The sequence below is a fragment of the Xyrauchen texanus genome, chromosome 32, assembly GCF_025860055.1.
Source record: "Xyrauchen texanus isolate HMW12.3.18 chromosome 32, RBS_HiC_50CHRs, whole genome shotgun sequence".
NCBI lineage: Eukaryota > Metazoa > Chordata > Actinopteri > Cypriniformes > Catostomidae > Xyrauchen > Xyrauchen texanus.
This window is the reverse complement of record NC_068307.1, coordinates 17,225,851-17,241,516: the sequence shown is the minus strand read 5'-3', so window position 1 is coordinate 17,241,516 and position 15,666 is coordinate 17,225,851. Positions and strand designations below refer to the sequence as shown.

Sequence of the window (15,666 nt, the reverse complement as noted above, 5' to 3'; positions counted from 1 at the left end):
GGGTTAAATCAGGTAATAATTGCAGGTTACCACTTTTTACAGTGCACAAATTATATGGAGCACATGTGGCTGATTTCGGACCCTGACTTTTTGCTTTGTACTGGTCAGTAGTTATTTAAAATCATTTTAGAATGTAAAAATAAAAAAAATTACTAGTTCTTGGTGCTGTTTTGTTTTCTTCATGTATAGATGAAATTACTCTGGTGTCACACCACATATGCTTCCGGGTTCTTGAGCAGCATATTTCAAGGGTGGATCTGGGCTGCTCTACAGTTTTAGTAAACTTTTTTAGCATTATCTAATGTAATAATATCTTTTTTTAATGTTAATAAAAGCTATTATAAAGGGATATTTATGGTTTACAGTGAAGAAATGATGTAGGTTATTTATGAACTATCAGCAAAACCAGTTTTGGTTCAATAGGCCTGTATTATTACAGTATGTCAGACATGGAACAGATTGATAAATACACATCCTCACATGCTTAATGGGATAATTAACCAAATTTATATATTAATTTACTCACCCTCATGCCATCCCAGATGTGGATGAATTTCTCTCTTCTGCAGAACACAAACAACAATTTTTAGATGAATATTTCTACTCTGTGGGTCCTTACAATGCAAGTGAATGTAACCATAACTTTGTAGCTCCAAAACTCACATAAAGGCCACATCAAAGTAATTCATAAGTGGTTAAATCCATATCTCCAGAAGACATATGATACTGTAGGTGTGGGTGAGAAATAATTCAATATTTACGTCCTTTTTTTTGCCATAAATCTCCACTTTCACTTTCAAAATTGTGACAGAATGTGAAACTTGCACTGCAGGGACCCACAGAGCATAAATATTATATTAGGTTATTTTAGGTGAACTATCCCTTTAACACACTTCTAAAGCCTGAGAAATGTGGCATATGAAAATTAAAAATTCCATCAGATATAGGCTACAATATGCATCTTAACTGTTTGAACTATTATCCCACAAACAGTAAATAAAAATGGCTGACATCACTATTATCATATTCAATATTTCAAACTTAATAGCCATTTTCGATTGAAAAATTGTTATTTGCTGCATTCATAATAAATGCAAAGACATACGTTTAGTAATATGACATTATTTCTATTCGCATATCCTTTTAGAAACAGTAGCCTATGCGCTGCAATGGTGAAGACGGGGTCCTATTATTCCCCGTAAATCTTACATGGGTCTTGTTCACATAAGATCATGTGATGTTTTTGATTGGAGTCAGCATAGCCAGAAACAAGCTCTTGGTATGCCAAAGAAAAACAGGTTGTGCAAGAACTGAAACACAATCAAGTGAAATGTACCATTGACAACCATTGCATTCATTTCTTTTTAGCTCTACATTTTTTGAAATTTTTAGAATTTTTGTGCAAATCTTCTGTAAATTTGCACTTTTCTTTGGCCATTGTTTCCACTCAGCTGTCATTTGCTGCTACTGTCAAGCAACTGTTTAATGCCGAACACAACAGCGTTCCGTGCGTTCGCGGAGAGCTTGACAGGCAGGAATTTGGCCAATAGTTGCTGCAAGCCTCTTATAATCGACCAATTGGTGTGCGAGAAGGCGGGACTTATAAAGAGGGGTTAAAGCAATGCAAACATGCGCACACTGACAACAAAGTATTAGACCAGATGCACGTCCTAACGCAACTACAGCCGACTCCCGGACATTTTCGCAAATTTAGAAATATCGGCCGGACGCATTTTTAAGGTCCGAAAAAGAGGACATGTCCGGGAAACAGAGGACGTATGGTCACCCTAATGTAAAGTGTTTTAGAAAGTACATTTTATTTTCTGGGCTGCCAAAAGAACCCGGAAGTGGCGGAATAGAGCGTTTGTTTTTAAACAGATAACTTCATGTATTACTATTTTCGTAGGTTTTGCAGACATCTAGAGAAAACTGCCTGAAATTAATTACTAAATGACTCAGATTTAATTAGATAACACATTTTTGATTAAATGAATTAAAAATTATTTGCATTTGACGTGTTTGAAATTTTTTTGTCTTCATTTGTAATAAAAATATACAAGTATGATTAGGCTATTAAAATGCGTCTGACTTTTAGCCATATTGGCGCCATCTCGTGTTCTAAATGTATTTATTTAAATTAGCATCTGCTCAATGTTATTACTGTAATAGACAGCTGAGAAACTTAGTAGCATATTCTGTATATTCACAATGTGGGGGTTCTCTATTATTCTGAAAAAATTACAAAAATACAATTATATATATATATATATATATATATATATATATATATATATATATATATATATATATATATATATATATATATATAATATACAGATATTATAATATATAATATCTGTATATATTAACAGAGATGCAGTGGTCAGAACTTTTCAGATTCGGATTTAGTAGCACTTACTTGTGATATCAGCCTAAACCTCCCCCAGTTTATCATTCTATGAGTATTAAAAATGCGTGTATTAGAGTGCCTGTATATGGCCATGCATACAGTAAAAACTGCAGCCATGCTACATTTAATCAGATTGTACTGTTTCAGTACTATTCACAGCTTCTCTAACCCTTCACCACCAAAATATTTTAATTTTTAATCTAAAAAGTAAAGTCGTTGTGACACAGATAGTAATGCTGTATGTTTTCAGAGTTCACCTCTGTTTATCGGCAATGTATAATCAGCAAAATACGGAGATAGATAAGAAGGTAGGTCCTCATCACCATGGTAACTGAGAGACCTCAGCTCTCTCACTCTCTTATTTTGCAGTGTTCACGTCCTCAACACAAAAAGAAAAAGCAGAAATGGAAATGGCAAAGTCAGGGATACATTATTCAGTCAGAGTATTTTGAAACTTCTTTTACATTTTTATCAGAACTTTTTAACTCTCATATAGTGCTTTATTAGGATGTGCACGATTTGAATTAATTATATAAATGGTGCATTGATATAATTACAATTATTATAAAATGCCAAATGCATGTCTGCACTTCTGTAATGCAGGCAGGAGATGCAACCATGAAAACTGTAATAATTAATTACATGCTAAGGCATCAAGATAAGATGTCTCGCGCATATTGAAATGACAGGCCCAATTGCTGGTTTCAGTGGTCTTTTTTATGTGTTGTTTGTTTTTCCACCTGTGACCAAATAGCAGTGTGTTGATGCACATTGTTCAAGCGCACCTCCCCTGAGCAGTCACATGGGAGAGGTGACCGCACCATTCAATCTCAATCATCTCTCACTTGCTCGCGCTGCCTACCAGAGTCAGTTTCGCGAGAAACATGCGTCACTTTAACAAAAAGTGCGTATCTTATTTTGGAAGTGGCTGTACTTGTACAGAGGAAAACATCACGCTGTCCTTGGACTGATGTTGAACGGTTATGTGTAAACACTGGACAATTTTTGGCAGCACTTTTTGTTGTCTTGAGATCTGAAACAAGCTATTTATTTTCACCTGATCGTGCTTCACAACCCGGGGCTTCCTAGAAATGAAGAGGAGAGACAAGCTGAAAATCCCCTCCCTCACTTTGGAGTAAGCTCGCATATAAATATATATATTTTTTCTGTATTCAGATATTCGTGATTAATTATTTACTCGCTGTGGGGGAAACCCCTCGGAACTGGTGAGATGCTGAGAGATGAGCAGAACGCGATAGTTGTGACTTTCTGTTTAAAAGTTGTAGGCTATTTATTTTACATTGTTTCCTATGTGTTTTCAGGATAGGTGTTAATGTAAACAAACAGCTGTCAATAAGTTATAGTACTGAAGTATACGCAGAGAAGTGTTGTAAAGAGGAAAACAACAGTACCGGTGAATAGGGCGCTTTGGGGTTCTGTAGTCTACAGAATACAATTGTTAAATTAAAGATTAAATTGCATTTAATTTAAAGATACAGTTAAATTACAATAAAGACAATTTTGTGACGAGAAACACCCTTTACATCTGTTTCATGCTCAATGCTTAACATATGTGCTTGATGATAATAGTTTTGGAAATTATTGTGTTTTTAACCTTTATAGGTTCTAAAGCCTACAAATAGAATATAGCATAAACGGCAGTTTTGTTACATCTTGTGCAATTGACATATCAACCTATGTTTATCTTCAGCTGCATGTATGGTTTATTCTGCTTCAGCAGTATGTTTGTAGCCTACAATATGGTTGGCATTGTCTTTACTGTTGTCCCTACTATCACTGTCATTTTATTGGATTAATTCCACATCCTACTGCATCCTTGCTGCAGCTTTATTGTGATCATGATCTCAGGCAAATGAGCATTCTTGTGCATGATAAAGACCATAACAGTTTATTGGCAGGCAGGCCAAGTTGTGTCTTTTTTGTGTGTGGGGGTTTGCAAATGTGCTCTATATTGAATGAACTTAAAGCGATAGTTCACCCAAAAATTTTAATTCTCTCATCATTTGCTCACCCTTGTGCCATCCCAAATGTGTATGACTTTCTTTCTTCTGTTGAACACAAGCAAATATTTTTTATAAGAATATTTCAGCTCTGTATGTTCATTCAATGCAAGTGAATGGTGGCCAGAACTTTGAAGCTCCAACAGCATGTAGTCAGTGTAAAAGTAATCTATTAGACACCAGTGGTTAAATCCAGTGGTTAAAGCGATATTATAGGAGTAGGTGAGAAACAGATACATTTTTTAACTGCCCAGTACATTGTGATATGCACAAAAAATGCAAATCTTCAAAAACAAAAGAAGAAGAATGTGAAACTGGAGATTTATAGTAAAAAAGGACTTAAATATGGATTTGTTTCTAACCCACACTCATCATTTTGCTTCAGTAGATATGGATTTAACCAAGTCTTATAGATTACTTTTATGCTGCTTTCATGTGCTTTTTGAGCTTCACATTTTTGGTCACCATTTATTTCCATTGTATGGACCTACGGAGCTGAAATATTCTTCTAAAAATCTTTGTTTGTGTTCTACAGAAGAAAGAAAGTCATAAACATCTGGGATGGCATGAGGGAGGGCAAATGATAAAATAATTTTACATTTTGGATGAACTATCCCTTTAAGTTAATCTCTATGCAGACAATCTCTAGGTTCCTACTATGAGTTTCGAGCCTTTGAGTGAGAACAAGAGTCTGAGTATTCTGACACTTTCCTTATCGCGTCTCGTATTGTTCTCACAATGTTTTTCTGCTTTTCTGACACTTCCTTCTGCCTGACTTCAAAGATGATCACTGCAGCTTTTCAACCGTGCCTCCCATTCTGAGTGAATATAGCCGACCCCACAGCCCACTACATTTTCAATCTTAATGTGTAGGAGCGAACATCCAGAGACTTTCGTCAGCAAAGCTTCTCCAAAAATGATTGTGGATTACTGCTGATTTATTTAATTTACCTTTCAAATACACAGCACCATATCTATAACAAGATACGCAGCTGTTTATAATCATTAGTGTGTTTTAGCAAACACTGCTGACACGCATATTCTGAAAGCGAATGCAGTGAGAATGGTTGAAAATGCCATAACATCAGATTGTTCAGCACAGGGGGATAGTATGCACAGTTGGGTCGTCTCCAGTTCTCTCTCCTCACCATGACAACATCTTCACACTTTCACAGCTCTTGTTGCTACCGTTGCAGTGTGCAGTGAGAATATACAAACTGCCAGACGGTGGCAGCCCTATTTGTACAGTCATGCATATTTAACATTAATGTTAGCTTTTGGTTACCAAAATACACATTTTTTATGCAAAATAAAGTTCATCAAAGTTTGATTTGTTTTCGCTAGAGAACTTAAGGATATTTTAGTACAGAATAGTCTAGCACTGCCAGTAATCAGACAGCACATTACCCTCATTAAGGTCACAATAATCAATACCTGTCCAAACTGGCTTCCTAACAACATGCCTTCAACTGCATGAACCCTGTAAGCTTCTGTTTTGATTTGCTCCATTAATTCTGGTTTTGGTTAGATCATAATGCTTCATTAGAGAGTTTGTGCTTTACATATAAAATCCTGTTTGGTTAGTTTGATTACGTAATAGGCTGTTTACTGATGACAATATTAAATGGCATGAAGCAAACATTAAAAATGATGGTTCCTTGTTCCTGCTGTTAATGGCCTTTTATCTTAATGCCACTACTGCATAAATTGCAGTGGAACTGAAAGTTATGATGGTAGTAAACAGTAAATAACTTTGAAGGTCACACATTGAAGTAATTTAACGGACACTGGTAGACCGAAAACACCTGCCATCTGCAGGACCAGAAAGAAAACTATTGATGAAAACAGAAACTTGAGATGGTTGTATGCAGCTATAACTTTTCTTATAATGCATAAAGGTGTAGCCTGTCAGGTCTCTGATACATACATACATCCCAGCTCGATAGCTATGTAATGATATTGTCAAAACTGTGTATTTAAAGGGATAGGTACTAAAAAAGATTCTATCATACTTTACTCACCCTATTGATGTTCCAAACCCTTATGACTTTGTTTCTTCCATGAAACACAAAAGATGTTTGGTAGAATGTTAGATTTAGACAATACCAACACTTTCAATAAAGCTTTTCTCCAACTAACGAATGTGAATGGCGATATTCTGCCCAACATCTCCTTTTCTCTTTTCTGCTTTACCCCAGTTTGAAAACCCCTGCTGTAAGAAATGTTAGTCATCTTGCTAACTTTCATCAGACCGAGCCACTAAAATAAGACCCCCCACCCCCCCACACACACACCAGCACTGTACCACATGCCCTCTTTTCAAAACCCCACCTTCCAAAGACATGTCAGCCAACACAAACATGCAAAATGATTGACAGCTAGAGAAGTAACTTCCAAGTTTCTGATTTGTTAAAATAAGTTGGCCATGACTCTTCTTTACTGTTTACAGAAACTAGGGCTGTAACAGAGACATGTTTGATTTCTCATGGCAGCTATTCAGTGATATTACCCTATAGGTAATAGGGACATTTTAAGCATGGTATTTAAAAAAAAGTCTTATAGTAGTTATAACATGTTAATATCTGCTTTTTCACAACCTTCATTGTACAATCACCTTAATTTATGCATTCATGTTTTCTTTCAGCCATTTCATTGTTATATGTTGCAGCACCATGATGTCACGGGATTGCGTCCTACAACACTTTGATTTGCAATGGGATACTTGCACTAGGCCTCACGACGTACTTCCACTTTGAAATAAAGCGGCTCACTGGTTTACGGTTATATGTGTTTACAATGTGCCGAAGTTGCCTAGTCCTCGAAACTCTGCTTAAAATGAGAGTTTGAAAGAAGATTTTAAAGTACAGACATTTTCAGAGACTGGAGAAGAAATATTCAGTGGCAGAACAGTTTGCAGAGTTTTAATTCAGCCCAAGCTGATTTGAGAATGGCTGGTAAACATTCCAAGTGCATTTCACCGATTGTCCTCATATGGAGGACTGTAGCAGACATTTAAAGGGATAGTTCACCCAAAAATACAAATTCTCTCATCATTTACTCATCATCATACCATCCCAGATGTGTATGATTTTCTTTCTTCTGCTGAACACAAACAAAGATTTTTAGCTCTGTAGTTCCTCACAATTCAAGTGAATGTTGGCCAGAGCTTTGAAGGTCCAAAAAAGCATATAATGGCAGCATAACAGTAATAAATAAGACTTGAGTACACATCTGGGATGGCATGAGGGAGAGTAAATGATGAGAGAATTTTCATTTTTGGATGAACCATCCCTTTAACCACAGACCCTTTTGAAATACTAATGATAGAGGGTTGAAGGAGACTAATAAAAGTTGTCAATACCAGAGCTCTATGAATATTGAATATACACTTCAAAATTGCAATGTTCCATTAATTCAGTATATTTAAATATATATTTAGTGCAGTTAAAGCTGAAGGATGCTACTTTTTCAGTATTAAAATACTTTATTCTATCCCAATTTAAAGGAATAGTTCACCAAAAAAAATAAAAATCTCGTCATTTACTCACCATCATGTCATCCCAGAGGTGTATGACTTTCTTTCTTCAGCAGAACACAAATTAAGATTTTATAAGAATATCTCAGCTCTGTAGGTTTTCACAATGCACGTGAAAGGGTGACAAAATTGTTACGCTCCAAAAAGCACATAAAGGCAGTATAATAGTAATCCATGATGATTTATGTGATTTTTGGAGCTTAAAGATTTTAGCACCCATTCACATGCATTGTATGGCCCTACAGAGCTGAGAAATTCTTCTAAAAATCTTAATTTGTGTTCTGCTAAAGAAATAAAGTCATACATTTTCGGGATGGCATGATGTGAGTAAATGATGAGCATCATTTTTGATGATCATCATCAAATTCATCATTCATTTTTGGTGAACTATTCTTTTAATATGCAGATACAACTATAAGTAAGCCATTCATAGGTTAATTTTCTCGAAAACTGTAATCACTGTCTCTCTGTGGAGCTTTGAAAATTCCTGTATTTGTTTTGAGTGACCCGCTTAGACCCGCCCAAACAACGTTAATTAACCAATGGCATGAGGTGGGGGGGGGGGGGCGGGACTATTGACTGTTGATCAAGGGCAGATGAGGGGCATATTCAGAAAGCTGTTTTGAAAACATTCTTTATTTTTCCAATTCCATTCATTGTGCGAGTGTCGTAGAAATTACATACTTCAGCTTTAATGTATTTATTCAATTTGACATTAAAACTGCTTTCTCTTCGGAGTGATTCTTAAAGCCTCATCAAAGTAAGAGAATGGCTAATGCATTTGTAAATCAATCCATCTGGGACATTGAATCAAAGTAAAGTCATTTACAGTCGTTCTAAGGTGGAATTTATTGTTGACACTCAAAAGGTATGAAATACTTTCAATGAATGAAACACATGTTAATAAGATGTCCAGACTGCTACAGGTTATATATGTTTGATTTATTATTCAGGAGCCGTGTGTAGCTACATTTGGAAAGAAAAAAAATTAATTTAGAGGCAAATCTTAGCAAATTATACATTTGAGATTTAAGTCACTTTAAGGGGATAGTTCACCCAAAAATTTAAATTCTCATAATTTACTAATCCTCGTGCCATCCCAGATGTGTAAGACTTTCTTTCTTCTGCAGAACACAAATGAAGATGTTTTGAAGTTGGCAAGTTCACTCGAGAACTAACGTGTTAAATATGAAAAAATATGGATGAGCATTGTTGTTTACAACAGAGGAGCATAGATATTCAAACACAGAATCTTCATTCGGCTTGTTTGGGTACGTCAACTGTGGCGCCATCTTGGAACCGTCAACAAGGAGAACTTTTTGGTTTGAATGAAAGTGAATGGAGGAGATGCCTCAGACCAAGCTCCTTGCTCAGAACTCTGCATAAACTGTTGTGTGGAAACAGTATCGCGGTCCATAGGAACAGCTGTTAAAAAGGTATCTACAACTGAATATCTATGTAGAGGAGGCTTATGTGCTTACGTCACGTGAGAGGCTGTTTGAACTCCACCCTCGTCAGCGAGCTGGCCGGAAGCAAAATGTTTTTGTAAAAAAAGTTTTAAATATTGTTTTAGATATTGATCTATTTCTTACACCTAGCATTTTGCTTCAGAAGATATTAATTTATTCACTGGATTCATATGGATTAATTTTATGATTTAGGATATGTGCTTTTTGGAGCTTCAGAATTTGGCACCCCCATTTACTAGCATTTTATGGACCTACAGAGCTGAGATATTCTTCCAAAAATCTTAATTTGTGAGCAAATAAAGTCATACACATCTGAGATGGCATGAGGGTGAGTAAATAATGAGAGAATTTTCGTTTTTGGGTGAACTATTCCTTTAACATCAAAAACATGATTTATTGTTTTAATTTAACTGATTAGTAGAAATAATCTGCATTCCCATGAATAAACCTCTGCATTTATGTGCGCTAAACCCTGTAACCAGAAACACTTGAGCCGCATTATGTAGGTAGAACGTGGAAGCAGTTGTGCAAGTATTCCATACTGCCAGAAAGTTTGGAAAAACACCAACAGACTGGCAATCAGACCACATGCACTTAGTCAAAGCGCTAATGCATGTAAACATGTCTTGCTTTTCAGTTTGTCCCCCAGCCAGAGTCCCATCATCCTGAGTCCATGCAGTCCAGGCAGCCCCTGCAGTCCTTTACAATCCCTTCATCCCTGGAGGTAAGAATATCCATTCACATTCCAAAACCTGTTCTCATTCTGCAGAGAAACAGGACTGTCCCCAACATGACAAACACATTTCATTGACTTTTTATTTCTCATTTAATGAAGAAATACACTCCCCATTTATTCCCCATATATTTATATGTGAAGCTCATTTCATGCTTATGATTCAAATGGTCACCCAAACCAACTTATTTTAGTTTTGCCCACATGGAATTGACACTTTTATTTCCTTTTATTACAATTCAGTAAGACAGGTAAAATTCCAGTAAGACAGGTAATATAATATGAGAGCATTAATCATATAATTGCACATGTTTAGAGACATATTCTATCTGAGAGAAATATGATACTATCTCAATAGTTTTAATGTTCATATTGCCTTCAACATGAGTGCACATCGTTTATCATTTAACACTCGTCCATCCCTTTTGTATTTGTGTATTTCTGACGGGAAATTAATCAATTCAAACTTAATTTTAGAGTTGCTTTCATTTTTGATGCTTTATTTTTTTTTAGCTCCCACATGAATATCTGACGTCACTGGGGAAACCATTGAGTTAGGTCGTACCATTTCTAAAAAAGCTCACCATGCCTTGGATCGGTTATATATGTATATTTAGACCGTGTAGATGTAATATGTTTTTAGAGTAAATAATGTATATTTTTTACTTTCAATACAAAAATGTGCTAGTAGATTAAAACAGAAATATTCCGTCACATCTAAGACTCGTCTCCCCCTGTGCACAATGAGATGGTACTTCCCAAGCGTATCACCCGGCAATTAATCAACACTACAGAAACAACCACAACATACACATGGTGATTTACACACAGACATGGACTCACTCATGTTACACAATGTAAGTCAACTTTTGAAATGTCTGGGAGCAAACAATTAACACTCTACCTGCTCAAGATGTTGTCGGAAGATGTCTGGAACAGAATGTGAACGTCTAAACTTTCAGCAAGTTGCACGGCGAGTACTGCGAGCAGCAGCGTGTCACTGCCACACAAAGAAGCATCAGCCGGCAGAACAGAGCTGAAGCACTGCGAACCAGACGTTCTTTCCCCGGTATCCCTTGTGCGTTTATTCAGTCAAGAGGCGGACTCATGATTCGGAAGGGGTTTCGGGTTTTTTTGCTCGGTGTTGCATGGACAGTTGGCTATCTAATCGTATGTGATTATGTCTGATCCAAGTTACTGGAGCGCTGTGCCTGGAAGCAGCAAAGCTAATTTTGTGAGGGGTGCGATGCTCAAGCGATCCAAAAGGTAACTTTCAACATGAGATGCACACATTGCTAACAAAACTTACTATTGTAACAACTTTGGAGACTTCACGTGGGTATTTATTGGGCTATTTATGTAAACGTATTATTCTAAGATTGTGTCCCAATAGATAGTAAGCTGCCTTCCTAGACACCGTTCGAAGTGTGCGAATAGAGCTTATACAACTAAAAAAAGCAAAATGAATGTAGCAGAACGCATGTTTAGAAAAAGTTGGATTTTTTTTTTTTAACATAAAGACTTCTTAAAAAACGTGGCGCCCCAGCGCGAGACACCAAAACACAGCAAGACTGCGCAATGGTTCGTCAAGCGCATGTTGACTGCCACTTATCGAGTCCAATCGAACTTATCTGTTTAATCTGTTCGATTTGAACAACAAACCAAAAATGACGCAATACAATTTCGCAAGACTATGCGAACTGTTGATGATACGACATTCGATGATGGCAGAGACGAATATCTGAATGCACTGATAGAAATGTGTAGCTGCTCATTGTAGCGAGGTGCAGGTGTCACCTCTGTAAGAGGTGTTGTATGAGCAAGAGAGATGTGACATGCACCCTTTGAGTGTCTGTCACTAGGAAGTCTTGGGTAATGAAAACTGATATCCTGTGTTTTGGAGCTTTTGGTTCCCAGTGCGGTCTAAAGGTTGCCAAAACCACACTGTGCCTGCAGACATTGCAGCGTTTCTGATTGTTTTAGTCTTAAACAAGCAGAGCAACATTATTCTAACTAGAGCTGCATTTTTTCCCCATAGCAATGATTTCAACAATCTGAACGGATTATGATGAAAGGTGTTTTATAATCCCTCTCCTTTTGTTTGTGTGTGTTACAGTTGCCGTAGCAGTAATAGGAAGAGCCTTGGTGTAGGAACACCGTCACCCACCCGGCCTCTCTCACCTCTCTCTGCCCACACAGGTAATACTCACTGTCGAATGACACCTGTAGTGGGACAGCTGACATCAAGTTGGCCCATGATTGTTGAAAGGTTGGATGTAGCTGGAGTAACACAAGCCTTTCCAGCCCTTTGCCCCATGCCTCTTTACTGTTAGTTAAAGCTGCTGTGTGAAATTTCCAAACAGTTTTACTTGTTTTCCTCTTTTGTTGCCCAACCCTCCTATATCTTCCATTGTTTGGCAAACAGGTTAAACTGATGCCATTAGTTGAATCTGCCAGTATGTTTACATTTGCAGTTATAATTGAGCTAGTCTTTCCATCTGTCTGTCCAAGTATACATGGATGCAATCAAATATTTAAAGATACAACAACAAATACACTGGGTTAAATACACGTCACATCTCGCCTGTTTTTTGGAGCATGCTCTCAATGCAGAGGCCAGTCGTGACTTCACAAAAATCATACTGTTAGGATTTCATTTGGACTAAAGCAATTTCATGACATTTTAAAAAGACAAATAATCGTTTTAGTCCATCTGAAATCAAACTTATAAAATTGCAATCTGTAATTTTTTTATTTATATTTTGCTCCTAGTAATCTTTCTTGCAGTAATTGATTGTGATTTTAAAACATGTTTAAATCATGTCCACTCACATAAGGTGAGTAATTTCAGTAACCTTATAAAAGCTGTTTTATTTTACATGGAGAGGGTCCCCTCATGGGGGCTGCCATGTTAGAATCTCAAGACCAATCATAGCTGACTGTGAATAGAGTTTCTACAATGGCATCTGTAACTGAAAGTTGTTGATTTTGAATGATGCTGCATCCACACCGCAAATTGTCACTTAGATTACACAAGATTACACAAACAAAAACATTCCTGTGTGCACCTTTAATGTGTGAGGAGCCCCTCACAGGAAAATGAAAACTATGGTAATAAATTTTATTATTTTGTGGTTATTATGGTTTTACTACAAAGGTCAAGGATATCTTTGTTGTCCACAAGGGGCAATTTGTTGAACAGTCAGTAGTAAATACATAAATTAATAAATGGACAGTAAATACAACATAAAAAAATCACATTGAATTATTAAAGACAATAGCAGCTGGAACAAATGTGTTCTTAAGTCTGTTTTTTCTACATATTGCAGATTATATCTGCGGCCAGATGGAAGCATCTTAAACTCCTTGGACAAGGGGTGGCTAGAATCAGCCAAAATTGACAGATTCAATAAAACAGAAATAATACATTTTCATAGATGTATTATCAGCATTAAACTTCTATGTATTTGTATTAAAACCATAGTAACCACAAGAATTACCATGGTTAATAGTAAAACCAAGGTTACTAAATGGATACATTATACTGTATTAAAACCATGGTTACTATATGGATACATTATTCTTTATTAAAACTATGTTTTCCACCAAAAAACAAATATAGAACATGGCTGGCCTACAACAGTTATGGTTGCTACAATATTACTATAGTAAAACCATAGTTAATCTATGGTATTTGTATAGTAAAACCTTAATAATCCCAAAATTGTGATTTCTATTACCATAGTCATTATTGTCCTGAATTATCACTATGGGTTCACTACAAATATCATGATTAAAATATGGTTACTGTAGTAAAACCATGGTAAATTTATTGCGACGGAATGCAAAATTATTTCGGAAAGAAAATGCCTGCACTGTGGTCTAAGAAGCTGGGTAACGACAAAGTATTTTCACATTGAAAAAAATTACACACTTCAGCTTTATCAAGAATAGAAACAGTATATTGAAACGTTGAACAAAAATTACATGCATCACCTTTAAATGCTGTAGATGGCACATTTGACATAGATTTGTTATCATTGTCTTGATTTATGACTAATATACACTCACAAAGGATTATTAGGAACACCATACTAATACTGTGTTTGACCCCCTTTCGCCTTCAGAACTGCCTTAATTCTACGTGGCACTGATTCAACAAGGTGCTGAAAGCATTCTTTAGAAATGTTGGCCCATATTGATAGGATAGCATCTTGCAGTTTGAGATTTTAGGGATGCACATCCAGGGCACGAAGCTCCCGTTCCACCACATCCCAAAGATGCTCTATTGGGTTGAGATCTGGTGACTGTGGGGGCCATTTTAGTACAGTGAACTCATTGTCATGTTCAAGAAACCAATTTAAAATGATTCGAGCTTTGTGACATGGTGCATTATCCTGCTGGAAGTAGCCATCAGAGGATGGGTACATGGTGGCCATAAAGGGATGGACATGGTCAGAAACAATGCTCAGGTAGGCCGTGGCATTTAAACGATGCCCAATTGGCACTAAGGGGCCTAAAGTGTGCCAAGAAAACATCCCCCACACCATTACACCACCACCACCAGCCTGCACAGTGGTAACAAGGCATGATGGATCCATGTTCTCATTCTGTTTACGCCAAATTCTGACTCTACCATCTGAATGTCTCAACAGAAATCGAGACTCATCAGACCAGGCAACATTTTTCCAGTCTTCATCTGTCCAATTTTGGTGAGCCCTTGCAAATTGTAACCTCTTTTTCCTATTTGTAGTGGAGATGAGTGGTACCCGGTGGGGTCTTCTGCTGTTGTAGCCCATCCGCCTCAAGGTTGTGCATGTTGTGGCTTCACAAATGCTTTTCTGCATACCTCGGTTGTAACGAGTGGTTATTTCAGGCAAAGTTGCTCTTCTATCAGCTTGAATCAGTCGGCCCATTCTCCTCTGACCTCTAGCATCAACAAGGCATTTTCACCCACAGGACTGCCGCATACTGGATATTTTTCTCTTTTCACACCATTCTTTGTAAACCCTAGAAATGGTTGTGCGTGAAAATCCCAGTAACTGAGCAGATTGTGAAATACTCAGACCGGCCCGTCTGGCACCAACAACCATGCCATGCTCAAAATTGCTTAAATCACCTTTCTTTCCCATTCTGACATTCAGTTTGGAGTTCAGGAGATTGTCTTGACCAGGACCACAACCCTAAATGCATTGAAGCACCTGCCATGTGATTGGTTGATTAGATAATTGCATTAATGAGAAATTGAACAGGTGTTCCTAATAATCCTTTAGGTGAGTGTACACTTACTGAGGACTTTATAAGGAATAGTATGGTCCTAATAAAGTACCCAACATCTTCTGCTGTTGTAGCCCATCCACTTAAAGGTTTGACATGTTGTGCATTGTTAGATGCTATTCTGCTCACTACAACTGTACAAAGTGGTTAACTGAGTTACTGTAGCCTTTCTGTCAGCTCGAACCAGTCCATTCTACATTGACATCTCTCATCAACAAGGC

At 37.0% G+C, this 15,666-nt stretch overlaps 1 protein-coding gene across 4 annotated transcripts in view; it reads left to right on the top strand.

Moving 5' to 3' along the window:
- The first annotated feature begins 3,302 nt into the window (after nucleotides 1-3,302).
- LOC127625829 (microtubule-associated serine/threonine-protein kinase 3-like) overlaps nucleotides 3,303-15,666 on the top strand; it is a 60,819-nt gene continuing 48,455 nt past the window's right edge. For 2 of the 4 annotated variants that reach the window (XM_052101228.1, XM_052101227.1), the window contains exons 1-3: nucleotides 3,303-3,545; nucleotides 10,073-10,159; nucleotides 12,285-12,367. In XM_052101228.1, the coding sequence (XP_051957188.1) occupies nucleotides 3,502-3,545; nucleotides 10,073-10,159; nucleotides 12,285-12,367 (214 nt within the window). In that variant the 5' untranslated portion in view covers nucleotides 3,303-3,501. Of the gene's footprint in view, nucleotides 3,546-10,072; nucleotides 10,160-10,992; nucleotides 11,435-12,284; nucleotides 12,368-15,666 lie in introns of those variants that run through there. The other 2 variants (XM_052101230.1, XM_052101229.1) reach the window with 1 other exon arrangement.